The following is a 15,312-nucleotide window of genomic DNA, read 5'->3' on the forward strand; positions in this document are numbered from 1 at the left end:
TTACCTTGACTTCTTCCTACTGTTCATTTCAAGAACAATAGATGCACGGGGGATGGGGGTATAGGATATAGTGCCAGCTCAAAAAATTTGAGGAGAAAATAACCAATAGTTAAAACAAATAAAACAATTATGGGATCAGATAAGAGGGTCAATTCAGCAAAGTCATTTTATGTAACTCAACCTAATGAGAAAGAGATGACAAAAGTTGCCCAATTTACCAGAATTCATAAGCAACATTGTGAATATCATGATGATTTATATTTGGTCTTTGTTTCCACCGGATATTTAATAGCCAAAATAGTGTCTCTGATTAGTAGAAAATTACCAAAGAATTTCCACAAATCGATTCAAACAAATGTGTGTGTACATATATATATTTATATATATATATATATATATATACATACATACATATATACATATATATACAGTATATATAGTTTTAGTTTTAGTTCCTGTATTAAACATTTAAAATCAAATTGGCAACAACAGCTGCGATGATGGTTCTTTTGATTGAAGAAAATTGGCCATTTTAGAGGATTGAATAGAGCTATATATATATATATATATATATATATTGATGTCATCAATAGGCCGAAAAATTCTGAGATCCAGGCAAACGGCAGGCAACGGCAGGCAAAATGCCACACAAAAGTGTATATTAATGCCAAACAGCTGTTTAACTGTTCGAAAATGTTTGATGGATGCTCAAATTCACCCCAAAAACACGCACGCATAGTGCTTCAGTTTCACTAGACCAGACAGAAAATATGCACCCTCTTACCATGTATTAGAACAGAAAACACAACAGAGGGCAAAAAAGTTGGTCGCCATGACGAATGTCACTGTCAATCAAAAAGTTCCAGAGGAAGTTTTCATTGAAGGTAGGTAGGTGATGTCTGTCTCCTTCCCCGCAGGACAATCACAGGGCCCTGTGCAGCGACAGCCGCCCGACACCAGATCAAACGGCACACTGCCCTTGGAATGACACTGCAGCCACTTCAAGGGGGACGTAGTCACTGATCTCAGAACAGCGCAGCTAACACCCTGATGAGCGATACCTTTACGAGGTCGGAAACGACAGAGGAGGAGAAGCCCGTCACTCCAATGTCATACACAGTGACCCCACTGAGTTTAATAATTGGAAAAGTGGAAAAGATCGACTGACGTAAAGATGTAAAAGGCAGGATTATTTCAAGGGTAAATTACCAATTGTTCTGAAGCATTCAGTCACCACAGCATCGTAAAAAAAATATCATAACCAATATGGTTACTACACTTTTCATCTCTGAGGGTCTGTGGACTAATATCAGTTATAAAATATATTATAACTGTTATTACAATGTATGGTAAAAAGAAACATGATTTAATCACTAAAAGTTTAAAAAGCAGATAATATAGTATATTCCACAGCATTTCATGTACATAAAAAAAAAAAAAAAAAAAATAATAATAATAATAATAAATATATATATATATATAAATGTAATGTATTAAATTAGGTGAGAGGTCCTTATGGCAGAAAAGATTGATTCCTGTCCTATATCATTATGTCCTACCTTAAAATGGAGGCTAAATAGATGCTGCTAGCTTTAGTATGGTGGAAAGGATATATACACATGCATATTTTCTCTCTTTCAGAATGATGTAGCCCTAGTGTAAAAACTCATCACTTAGCATGTCAGTCCTGAGTTTGTTTGCAGCTCAAACATGTGTGTGCTTTCCAAAGCAGGCAATCAGCACACACTAATAGGAGTGGGAGAGACAGAGTTTAAGTGTCACTGTTATCCATGATGCTCTCAGCAGTGGGTAATGAGGCTGAGATGTGTGTGTGTGTGTGTGTGTGTGTGTGTGTGTGTGTGTGTGTGTGTGTGTGTGCCACAGGGGTTTATCCAGAGGCCTGTCAACTTTCCGGCAGCCTGCTACACATACACTCACAAACTCTTCATTTAGATGCTCATGAAACTTTACAGCTTTACACATTGATGGTATATGCACAAATACACAAACACTATGGAGCCATCAGTACTCGTTATCGAATATAAAAGTCGCATGAACAACATGCAGAGAAAGTCTCTTCCCATGAAACTTGTCTTAAACGAAAAAATAAATCTGACACGATACTGACATTGTGACCATGGTCGACTCATGGTAATGACAAGGTTGATAAATACCCCAATACAATGGTATTTTAATTCAAATATTTTTAACTAGTTATTTATTTGTGAAAAAACTACTATAACCTTTATAATGTTACAAAAGATTTCTATTCCATATAAATGCTGTTGAACTTTCTATTCAAAGAATTAAAAAAAAAAATAATAATAATAAAAACGCATCACGGTTTTCTACAAAACAGCAAAACTGTTTTCAACATTGATAATAATATTAGATAATGATAAATGTTTCATGAGTACCAAATAAGCATATTACCTTAGAATTATATCGTGACACTAAAGACTGGAGTAATGGCTGCTGAATGTTCCATCACAGGAATTAATTACATTTTAAAATATATCAAAACAGAAAACAGTTATTTTTAAGTTGTAATAATATTTCACAATACTAATGTAAATACTGTATTTTTGAGATGAGGTTCATGTGTCTGGAGCTAACACAGTCTTAGTCAGTTTTAGTCTATGTGTGCATACACACACACACACACACACACACACTCGTACAGTGCCATTTGACTAAAACTGACTAAGACTGTTAGCTCCAGACATCTGAACTGAAATGTTGTGACACACAAGATGATCAGAGTATCTGCTGTCCAAAATAAACCTGACAAGCAGCATTCCTGAAGGGTACAAAACACCCCAACGTCTAAAAGGCCTTTGCGAGAGCTGTGACCAGGAGAGAAACAAGATACTCAGTTATAGCAGTAAATCTTGCAGATGCGCGTCACCACGCTCCATGATACGTATAAACACACTCATCAATGCCACTTCACTTTAATTCAGTCAAGGCACTCCACAATTGACTGAAACAAGAAAATGATAAAATATACCGTATTTTAAGTGAATGGGGTTGAGGTCAGGAGTTTGCTCAGTGCGGTCCAAAACTGGGCTTTGTGCAGGCTAGTCAAGTTCTTCCACACCAGACTCAGTTAATAATTTCTTTACGGACATCAATTTGCGTACAGGGGCATGGTCATGTGGAGCAGAAACGGGATCTCCCCGAACTGTTGCCAAAAAACTGGAAGCACAGAATTTTCTTGAATGTCACTGCATGAAGCTGCAGTGCCATCTTTACTGGGAGTCAGAGGTCTAGCAAACACTAAGACAACCCCACATGACTGTACCAACAAACAACTGGTACTGTGACAGTTAGCACTCTCATGGCATCAGCCAAACCAACATTTATGGTGGTGAAGCATGGTTTTGGAGCTATGGAGTTCGCCACAGCTGCTCAGAAAGGAAATCAGAGAAATGCTGGGAAGAGAGCACCCCCGAGGAGGGGCCTGCCACTCTGGAGACAGTTACCAATGGAAATTGCTCCAAATTTTGAACTTTGGCTCGTTCAAGATCTCATGCCACTGAAAAAACTCAATGGGGAGGGGAAAATGACTGATCACAGAATCAAAAACAGCAAAACAGATGCACTAAGCACCTTTTGACTCTCAACACGTGACTTTAAGTGTATAGAAGAGAACATCAGGATTATTATAAAGGTTAGTTTGTAGAGTAATGCCTCACCTTGACAGTTGGTAAATTTAGACGGAGCGAAATTACGACTTCGCTTCTGAACAATCTTTGTTCTTCCTTCAGTCTATATCAGCCGTTCATTATGATTTTGACAACAGACCTTGATGTCAAAGAATTTCGTACTCGCGCAAAACTATACGGCGAAGTGCGTGTAGGAGTTTGTTTGCGAGGATGGGAGTGAGTGTGTGGGAGAAAGAGAGCCGTGCCCCCGTCACTTCTCCACCCTGCTCTCTCGGCTCCAGCATCTTAACGAGGCTTTTCCCCTCGCTTTGCAGAACGAGGAAGAAGCCAAATAAATAAAAGAATAAAAGGCGAGCGAGAAGAGGGAAAACACACACTGAACTATAATTTGTTATATCTTTCAGCTCCAATTAAAAATAATATCAAATCTTTTTGTTCAACTTCATAACAAGACTTCAAGAGGGCCCCCATGACTCTTTCTATTTGCATCCCTCAACAGCCCACTGGTGCTCCTGAATCACATTAATTATATGACCTACATAGCACGTCGTTAATATTCCAAGCTGGGAGAGGGACTGGGAGCCAATACGGTGGAAGTCTAAATTTGGAGATCTTCAGGACATCAGAGCTCCCGCTTTTCTGGGGTTTGCGCTTTGATCTCCTCCCTCTTGACATTGTTTGCAAATGTCTGTTTAATGGGACTGGCAAACACCAGAATACAGCCACATTCTGTTTTTTTTTTCGTTCTCCCACCACAATCCCTCCCCTTTTTTTCTCGTCTGCTATCACGCCGTGCCGATGACGACTCTTGGAACGTAGAAACAAAGGGAGACAGAGAGGAAAATCAAGGAAGAGAGAGAGGTGACAGTGTAGCTCACCTCTCACAATACCACGTCTACTGATCTAATCGCTGCTGGGATCAGAGCGCTTAGTGACAGAGAAGTGTTACAGCTGTTCGGGATGTACAAAGTCGGAGCTACTCTGCTTTACAAGTAATGTGTTATGAATATGAATATTTCATAAAGAGGTGGGGGGGGGCATGCAAGGCACTCCCGTTGTTTGCACATTAACGCACAACACCCGAAGTAAGCGGCCGTGTTCGCGCCCAGAGACGTGGAAAACCTGATGTCTTAATCAGTGTCCAGCTGTACTGTGGGCTCCTTCAGAAGATCGAGGCCTGGCTCCTCTAAGCTCGGCCATGAATATGGAGCTGTTCTGCGGTGCGGGGCTTGGTTATGTTTTCTGTCTGATATTTCTGCCCCATTCCCATTTCAAAGGGAGGTCCACCCAGGGGTTTGACTTTTTGATCTGCCTGGCGACTGACTCGACCACCTGCATGCGGTATCAGGCCCCTGGTCTCCGTGGAAGGCCAGGAAGGCTGGAGCAGGAGCAGGAGCTCTGCGCTGGGCACTGATCCCAACACTACCCCTTCTCTCTTACTTTCTCGCTCTCTGTCCACATCAGCAGGAGGCCTTTACCCATACTCCAGCTCTGAAGCCGTAAGGATGCCATCACAGCCATTTTGAGGTGAAATGCCATGTCACACTAAGTCTTCACAAAAATTTTAATTATAAAACAATTGTACTCTTTACACCTGCCCTTAACATGCGTTTTAAAGGGATAGTTGATCCAAAATGAATTCTGTCATAATTTACTCATTTACTTCAAACCAATAAGACTTTATTTCTTCAGAACATACAAGAAGATATTTTGAGACATTTCTAGTTTTTTTTTTTTTTTTTTTTATCCATACAATGCAAGTCAAAACTGTTGTTACAAACATTTTTCCTCTTCTTCTGTGTTCCATAGAATAAAGGATCAAGATGCACTGTGATCGATCACAACATGAAAGAAAAGATATACTGAGCTCGTGTAACTTGTGCATGCAATTTAAATCAATAATATCCAATTAACAAATTATTTAACTGGATTACACTTTGAAGTCTTGTTCCTCTGATTTCCCTCCCTAAAAAGAGTGCTTTAAAACTTTTTCTCTGCTTAACTAAATGAAAATGAAATGCAAGAAATGATTGTTTTAAATGTTTTTAAACTTCAGTAAAAGACAGAAAGTTTGAGTTAACACAACTTCTAATGTAATATGTAAATTGCATTTTACATGAGCAGGTGTAATTGGATTGCTATCTGATCACACTGGAATTTAGGTGTAAACAGGCCTATAAAGGAAAGTTCACCTAAAAGTCAATATGCCATTATCAATTACTCACCCTCATGTCATTCTAAACCTGCATAATATTCTATCTTCTGTGGAGCACAAAAGGACATACTGAAGAACGCTGGTGTCCAAACAACACTGTCCATAAAATTAAATTTGACGGGGTTCCAAAACAGAAACAAAAAACACTGAGATGTTTTTCAATATATCAAAAGAAAGTCATACAGGTTTGGTACAAAATATGGCTGAGTAAATTATGACAGCATGCTCTTTTTTGTGTGAACTATCCCTTTAAAAATCAATACAGGTGAGGCCATCAGGGAGCTGCTCTAGTCTTGTTAATACATACTCTTCCAAAACAAACCTACGAAACTAATTCCAACTGTTAGTTTGCAAGTATAAGAACTTCTCATGCAAGGTCACATTGCTCACGCATGCTTCAGCCCTCTTCCCAAGCTACTTTGAAGACTCGATTGAATCCAGTGGCTTGTGTATTAAACAATCCGCAATCAAGGCAAATGTTTTAATTGGTGTGATTATTCTTTAATAATATTATGATTTCTTTAAGCAGGCATTGCCATTAAAAGTTAATGAGATGAGTATGACCATGACAATATAATTAAAACCCTCAGGAGTTTCTGAAGCTGTCCATTAATAATTTAGAACGAGTTGGAGCACGAGACGGCCCAGCTCAGTAGTCTGCTCAGGGAGAAAGAGAGAGAGAACGACGAGATGACTGGGAGAGTAATACTGCTTTGCCCATCATGATGTGAGTTTACTTTGATTAAGAGCTGAATTACCAGACTATCAGAGATGTGTCACTTCTAAATCCCTCTGTTAAAAACCTTTTGGGAGTCGCATCTCTTATTTGATACCAGTGTATTATAAACAGATTCGTTTGAACTCTGGAAAGTCGGGATGAAAACGAGCTGAGCTCAAAATGCACGCAGCGTCCTCGGATCGGAAGTATAACAGAGTAGTACACATATTTGGACTGGAGTTGTCCTCACCCACACAGTGCTCTCCACTCAGGGTAAACATCTGGTGCGCGCGGGTCTCTCTGTCTCCATCTTACAACAATATTTATCACAGCGGGCTAATGCTCCGTCCTCAACATACTGCTTAGAGCCTGTGAACCTCACCATGACAAACACAACCTGGAGTAAGTGAGTGTGTGTACAAAGGCCAAAGGAGATAATCAAGTAACGTAGAGCCACAGGGAGTCAAGTTCACCTCTCTTTCATTTAAATTACCCTCACATCTTTACTCGGAGCGAGCAAGCATAGAATTAAATCACACTGTACAGTAAAAAAAAATACAAATCCAAACGCCATTGACCCAGAAAAGTGAAAATGCAAGTGCAGATTTTTACATTTCCTGAAGAAAATGAGTGCTGATTGTACAAAACTCATCACTGCTGTGAAAGATCCTATCCCCCCTCCTCAAAGAATTATCAAAAATGTAGACTTGTTCTTGTTTATCAAAAGCTCTTTTCTTAACCAGTTAACATTATGCAAAGCTAGCAGGAAAAATAGTTATTTTGCTAAGTGATTGCTAACCAAAAAAGTTAAATGTTCGCTAAATGTTTAATTAGATTATTTTTTAACTTCTGTTTATAATTTATCTAAAATAAATTTTCATGATCAAGAATATTTATAAATACACTGTGAAGTGATTTTGTGTGAAGTGACTAAATAAAATAAAATATAAATATTAGATGAAAAAGGCAAATACTAAAAGTACTAAAACAGAAATGAATAATATGCATTGTAGTTAAATAGAAATATAAAAAATCTGTCAAAAAATGACAAAAGCACATTAATAAAAAAAATTACAATTAAAATGAAAGCTAAACATAAAAAACTAAATGAAAATATTAAAAAAATTATAATAGTTTATAAATGACACATAAAAAAAAAAAAAAAAAAAAATACTGGATTAAACAAGTAATTTGTAGTAGTAATATGTAATATATTGTGCTATTAATCAAATGTCCAAGGGCTAAGCAAGCATGGAATTAAATGAAAGCCAGGAAAATTCATAAAGATGAAAAACGGGCCAGAAAAAAAAAAAAAACATCTATTTGTTGTTTTTGCTACTTTACTGTTGCAAATGGCTTTGAGATGCAACACAAATGTAATATGTGTGGGAAGGCTTTATTTACTCTTTTGTCAAGCAGAAAGCTAAAAACAAGTTAGGAAGAGAGATACAGAGAAAGAGTGAGAGTAAAAGAGAGAGAGAAGACAGGAAGAACTGGGGGTGCGGTGGGCCTTCATGCAGAAAGGCAGAGGGCTGAAGGGAGACGGCGCGCATGCAAAAGCTCATAAATCCTGATTTGAGGCGGCCTCGCTGCAGCACTACATTGCTTAAATGCTACGTCTGATTTAGTCTTCCCATTAGGTGACAGCTGAACTTTAACATTAATATGATAACATTGAAATAAGTGCATGTTATTTACTTAGTGGCGGGGCAGGATGGAATAAGAGAGAAACAGAGGGAGGTGGGAAGGAAAGGAGGATGATGAATGATTTCTAGACAGCTTCTGTGACACCGGGCGGCCGCGGCCCCTCTAATGAGACTTGACAAAATGGAGACATATGCAGAAATATTGGTTACAGTCTACGTCTCCGGCATCTTGCTTTCTCTCTGTCTCTCCTCCTCTCCCTCTCGCTCGCCGCACACGTCCTGATTGTCTACGACCACTGAAGCATCTATTTCAATTGGCACTTCCTTCCTGGACCCGGGGTTTTAAATTTAGCTGGTGTCATTTACATATTACTCTTAATCAAAAAAAGAAAAAAAGAAACAAAACCTTGCCGTCACGGTTCAGGCAATGGCGCAAAGGCACTTTATAAAGCGGAGATGTGACAGACGTTCAACTGAATTGTGCGTGTGTGTGAAGGAGAGAGATATGAGGCTGGTGGAGAAAACAACAGTAAGTGGAATAGAGAGACAGAGAGAGAGAGAGAAGCTGTGCATTTCTTCAGTTATCTCACATCTACCACACAGGGAAAAAAGCCAATATCTCATCAACCTGCTGATATGAATGATGAGTTCTGCTGTTTAAAGCCGATACTACATAGAGACAAAATAGTGGGAGGAACGCTAGATCATAGATCTGACTATGCTCACATTGAATCTGTGCCTGTAGAAGCCAGAACTCTGAATCTGAACATCCGTGATTCATTAAAAATATTGTTAAAATGTGCTGAAATAAATGAAAAAAAATATATATATATAAACTACAACCATACACACACACACACACACACACATACATATATATACATACATATATACATATACACATACATACATATATACATATACATGAAAGAAGTTTCTTCTGCTCATCAACCCTGTATTTATTTGATCAAAAATACAGAAAACAAAATGTAATATTGTGATATATTATTACAATTTAAAATAATTGGTTTTCAATTTATTATACTTTGATCCTGAAAATTCAGCTTTGCATCACAGAAATAAATGATAATGTAATCAAATAAATGCAGGCTTGATGAGCAGAAGAAACTTATTTCAAAAACATAAAAAATAGTAATGTTTCCAAACTTTTGGCCTGTACTGTATATACATATACATATACACACACACACATATATATATATATATATATATATATATATATACACACACACACACACACACACACACACACACACACACACACACACACACACATACATACATACATACATACATACATTTTTATTCAGCAAGGATGCATTAATCAAAACTTACAGCAAAGACTTGGGCATTGTTATCTGTTAAAACTAACTTTATTGAGGGGACAGCGAGTCAGACTGGTAACCCGAAGGTTGCAGGTTCGATTCTAAATAACGGCAGGAAATGACTGAAATGACCCCCAATCGCTCCTCACTAAACATGGCTGCCCACTGCTCCACTGTGTGTCCAAGCCGATGTCAAAGAACTGGCGGTGACGAAAGCTGACTGTGTTGTCGCATCTCGTCGGCTGCGTCTCGGCCAAAAAGCTGCGTTTGAACACACCAAAAGGACTAAAGGTGACTGTCAACTAGCACATGTGTTCTGCCCCTGCGTGTAAGTAAATATCTGTCTATATCAGCAGTCTATTTTCATCATTCAAAAAGGGAAACCGAAACTAGGACTACAAAAATACAAAGCAGCGCTCTCTTACCATTTTGAATATCAATCTTGCTGATCACTTTTTTCATTCCAGGCAGCTCATGTTATTATGCAAATATTTGTGCATTCAAATGCTCAGGTAAGATGACGTAAAATTATTTCTTTGCTCACTTTCATCACGCTTTTATTCTCTTGCACTGACTCGTTCGCTAAGCTGAACAGCGAATCAGAGTTCTCTCTCTCACCGACGATCCGATGCTAATTCAACATGCTGAATTGGCCCAAAAAACCCAGACGGCATCAGACTAGAGCCAATGCTGCGGAACACACTGAAAAAACTAAGCACAAAAACGGCCCGATATTCCCTGGCGGCAGACCAGCTTGGTGTGTCCCAGTATGTGACACTGAAGACTGAAGTAATAGCTGCTGAAAATTCAGCTTTGCTATCACAAGAATAAATAAAAAGCTTATATAAAAATATTAAATTATTATTGTATTTATTTTATTTTACGGTATTTTTGATCAAACAAATGCAGTCTTGATAAGCATAAAAAACTACTTCTTAAAAAAAATAAAAATAAAAACTTTTGAAAGGTAGTCAAATTGATTTAGTGACCTTATAAACCTATAAAAAAAACAGAAAGTATAAAATAAAATGTGGATTTCCAAGATGTTTTCAGTTGTTTGCAAACACAAAATTGCAAATAAAAAAAGTGCAATACTTAAAAAAGGTTTCTATGGGAACCCTGCATAATTAAATACAGAATTCCACAAAATTTCTCTCATAATAATGATTTAAAATGTGACAAAAATGTGCTGATTCCATGGAAGTTGGGTGTTCGGGGTCATTGGATTTTACTGAATTACTAATTTCTCAGAAGACCATTTAGATTCATGCTATGCAACCACAGTGCATAACAATAAGCGTGTTCATTTGTGTGTTCATGCAGTGGATGGTATAGGACCATTGTCAAACACATCCATTGAGAGGTATCAGAAACGGTCCCTACCTTACTCTTACCTTCTCAGCATGCCGGTCAGGATCCGAGAGCTCTTGCCCAAGTTAGCGTCCGTCTCTCTCAGCTGGGAGAAGAAGAGAGAGAAAAAGAGACAATGTCCATGTTAGAGAGGTCATGTTACAGTTGTGCTATAAAAATAGGCTTGAGCCCTATTTGGACGGTAATAGTTTCTCATGTGGACGTCCGTAAAATTAAATTTGCATGGCACCTCAGTGATAAAACTCATGCATTAGAATGGCGATAAATTCACGGTGGAGGAGCGAGTTTTGTGATTCTACGAACCCGGGAAAGCCCTGCTCACGTGGTCAGTCGCATGATTGTCTGCTGTAAATAAAATGTTGTATGCTTGGAATAATAAGAATAAATTCATATTTAATTTAATAATAGGAAAATAATATCCTATTTATTATTTAATTATTTAAATCTCCTGTTTAAAAATAGGAAGATAGACGCGCTATATTTAAAATGGTTTTCTGTTGTATTTTATCTCAAAATGATGGCTGTCGTTTTAAAAATGTGGAAATTAGCAGAAATAATTTCAAGGGATCTTATTATGCTTTTTCACTTTTTCAACTTTAGTTGGTGTGTAATGTTCCTGTTTGAGCATAAAAGAGATCTGCAAGGTTACAATGCTCAAAGTCCACTCCAAAGGGAGATATTTTATTTAATAGAATCCACTTTTCAAGAACTACAACGAACGACTCGTTTGGACAACAACGTGATTTTTCCGGATCTTATGAAGTCATAATGTTCCTCATTTAAATGATCCGCGCCCAAATAATACACAAAAAAGGTGTCGATTACTGTTTGAATTACCATAGTTTTACAACAAGTATCAAGATTAAATGGTGTACAACATTGTATCTAAAGTGTCTAAGAAAATTTGTGAATGAAATCCGTTCTGCATGATCCTCTTGTTTGTTAAAATTATTATTATTATTAAGTCTAAATCAGGCCTGCATTGGTTTGGAATTGCCGCTATTTACATCTGAGTGAGTGGAGCTTGCTGTTATGAAGGGGCGGGATATTTCCCGAACACACGCTAAGCACTCACGCTAAGTCAATCAAAGCACACTGGACCAATCATAGCACACTGGGCCAGCTAACCAATCACAGCATATTTCGTATTTCGGAAGGAAAGGCTTCATCGAAAAGCTGAAGACTGGGGAGAGAGAGTCCAACAATATGTTAAAAATAATGTTTTTTTCATGAAGCATGAAAACATATTCGAGTACACCCCAAAAACAAAACCAAGACATTGTAAATGGTCATAATAGACCCCTTTAATACAGGCACTTATTTACATGAGGTAAGCATAAAGCTGCTTGGTTTATATTTTTATGTATATAATTGCTGCCATAACAAATACCCATTTTAAATGTTTACATGTTTGTCTTCTCTTTCTCCTTTGAGCAGCGATGAAACATCGTTCTTGAAAATAATTTCCGGCATTTCAGTAATAATACAATAGGCTACATCTTTCAAATGCATCCAAATTACAGCAAAGCGCAACTGTACAGTGCTCGGCATTGGTCAAAAAGGATTTAAACGGAGAACTTTTAACTGATCTCTTCTTGTAAACTCAGTGATGTGGATACGGACGGCAATTAAATTACCACACGACCTTGGTGTTTGTCAAAAAACAATGAGTAATTCAGCCAGGGATTTTTACGTGGGTGGTGGGAGAAAAACATTGACATTCTGGATTCGGGAAGCAATAAAATCACCGACTAACCCCTGTTAATGTTGAAAGTACCTTACAACCCCATGAGAAACAATTACCGTCCAAATAGGGCTTTAGAATGTCTACTTTAGTAACTTTCATTCATTTAGTAACTTTATTTCTTGTTTTTTGCAACACTTCCTTTCTCTTTTAAATGTGTATATGTTTAATATTCAATTTATGGCTCATGTAGCGGGAACGCATAAGTAAAAGGCATCCATCTGGAGATGTGTATGTGTGTGTGTTTAGGAATGCTGACATTGCTATGGAAGTAAAGCCAAAGTTCTGGCAGCCGTCAGATACGTGACTCTGGCTGGCCTCCTTGAGAAAGCCTCCTTCTCTGTCCTCACAGTCAGCGGGGACATGTGTATGTGTGTGTGCGTGTGTGTATGTGTATGTTAGCAGGCAGGCTCAGGGACAGATGTGGTTTTAGGCGTGTTTGGGTTCTGGCATCACCAACAGCCCAAGAGCTGCCTGATGTCTCTCTCAACGATGAATCTGTCCCATGAGAGCTCCCTTGGCTTTTCCCAAAATCCCTCTCTGTTTCACTCTCTGGTCAAAGTTGTGACAGCATGAAAACACACGGTGGAGCTCTCCGTAAATTAGGAACCCAAAACAAGACCAACAACAAAAGAGATTACCAGTACAGCAGATCCAGAGCAGAGTCCGATTACAGACTAGCAAATGATCTTGGTAAGATGATTCCCAGTAGCTTGATTCAATGCCTGAATTTCACTGAATAGAGTTAAGAGTCACAGTCACGCAGGCCTAAACCTAAATAAAGAAAAATACCACAAACAACTATTGTCGCATAACCAGAAACAGGAATATTGGCCATACATCAAGACATTAAAAAAAAAAAAACATTTACATGAGAGGAAATTTGGTCAATCAAGACTCTTATAATCGTTTAATCTTTGTGACTTCTAATTATATTTTTATGATTCCCACTCATACGAATAACACATGTTGGTCTGTTTTAAAATGTCTTGTCAAAGTCTACCAAACCAGGGAGAAAATGCAACATTGTAATGATGTAATCCATGTCTCGGAGTAAAGAATACGGACTACGAAACCTGAAAACAACCTGAAGTTAACATTTATGTCCAACTTATTTTAAAGTTTATCATGCAAAAAGCATTACATTTGACATTCGGAAATGCCAATTTGAACAGAACTCTGGAATACAAATGGCAGTTTGTTCCTAATTGACAATTTTGGGTCCATTTTGAAATGCTAGTATAAGCAAATCAAATTGCAGGACAAAATGCTACACTTTTTGCTACACTTTTTTAGAAGCCAAACTATGAATTCAATTGAACTACCTGAAGTCTGTGGACTTAAGAGTCGTTAGTCTATGGGATTTTTCCACTCATTTTAACGTTAATTCTGATTGTTTGTAACCGTAATAGCACTACTCAACAAGTAGGTGTGGGATAAGTTATGTGTCAAACTTAAAGTTAGGGTTAGAGGCTTGTTCAAAAGCTTGTTCACTGAGGATGAGCAATAGTAATAGAGCTGCTTGCAAGGCACTAGGTCTCTCTTAGTGTTTGTGTGCGTCTGTTTGAAAGAGACTGAGTGAACTGATTGTTAAGAGACACTCCAAAAACTCTTTCATCTGCCGTTTCCTTCTCTCAAAAAGCAGTTTATTGCTCTTTCCATCTAATGTCTTCTTATCATGCTTTCTTTTCTTTTCTCCTCTCCATTTTTCCTGTCTTTAAAGTGTGAGGGCCAGTCGGGGCTCCAGGGAAGGAGAGCTATTCTCCATAGACAGCAGACCTTTGAAAGGAAATGTTTTATTTCCTTTGAAATGAGCTGCCTGCCCAACTGCCATGTTGTGATCTTTAAGCATCCTTCATAAGAAGCCATCAGAGAGGCCCCTGACTGAGCTCTCTATACCAGTCTTTAGGAAAGAAAGAGAAAAAAAGAGACACAGGTAAGACTATGACAGTGGACACGGCAGGGACAAACAAAATAGGAGGGATGGACTGAGATATGGAAAGGTAATAACGATTATACATGCAGAGGATAAAGTAACAAATAAAGGTTGAAGTAAGGAGGGGGGAGTAAAAATGGGATTAGTATGTAGGGAGAGACATTTGATACCTGGTAGGAGGAGTGACACTCAAAAAAAGCTCGCAACAGCCCTCTATATCATCACCTTTCAAACTAAGTGAATCGATACGGCTGGGTATATATACATATGTGTATACATGTATGCATACTGTACTGTGTGTGTGTGTGTGTGTGTGTGTGTGTGTGTGTGTGTGTGTGTGTGTGTGTGTGTGTGTGTGTGTGTGTGTGTATGTGTATGTGTGTGTGTGTGTGTGTGTGTGTGTGTGTGTGTGTGTTAAATTATGCGTATATAAAATCTAATTCAATTAGATACAATGAGAAACAAGTTAAATCGGGAAATGATGGATATATTACATTTATTAAATGTTCTGCATATATTAGATAGAGTGGCCACAAAAAGTATTTGGACACTTAAGTCACACATAAAAAAAATGTATGTATGTCATTGAATAAGATACAAAATAACAAAGTGGCAATTACAAAAAATAAATAAATAAATAAAAAAAGATAGCTCAAGCAGACCATTTT

The 15,312-nt window shown here is 37.9% G+C and overlaps 1 protein-coding gene across 4 annotated transcripts in view; it reads right to left on the reverse strand.

The window, feature by feature from the left end:
• Positions 1-15,312, reverse strand: part of vti1a (vesicle transport through interaction with t-SNAREs 1A) — a 134,286-nt gene that overhangs the window by 35,584 nt on the left and 83,390 nt on the right. For 2 of the 4 annotated variants that reach the window (XM_084433612.1, XM_084433611.1), the window contains one exon: positions 10,988-11,049. In XM_084433612.1, coding sequence (XP_084289738.1) covers positions 10,988-11,049 — 62 coding nt within the window. Of the gene's footprint in view, positions 1-10,976; positions 11,050-15,312 lie in introns of all 4 variants that reach the window. The other 2 variants (XM_084433614.1, XM_084433613.1) reach the window with 1 other exon arrangement.

Source organism: Rutilus rutilus (assembly GCF_951802725.1).
Source record: "Rutilus rutilus genome assembly, chromosome: 16".
Classification (NCBI taxonomy): Eukaryota; Metazoa; Chordata; class Actinopteri; order Cypriniformes; family Leuciscidae; genus Rutilus; species Rutilus rutilus.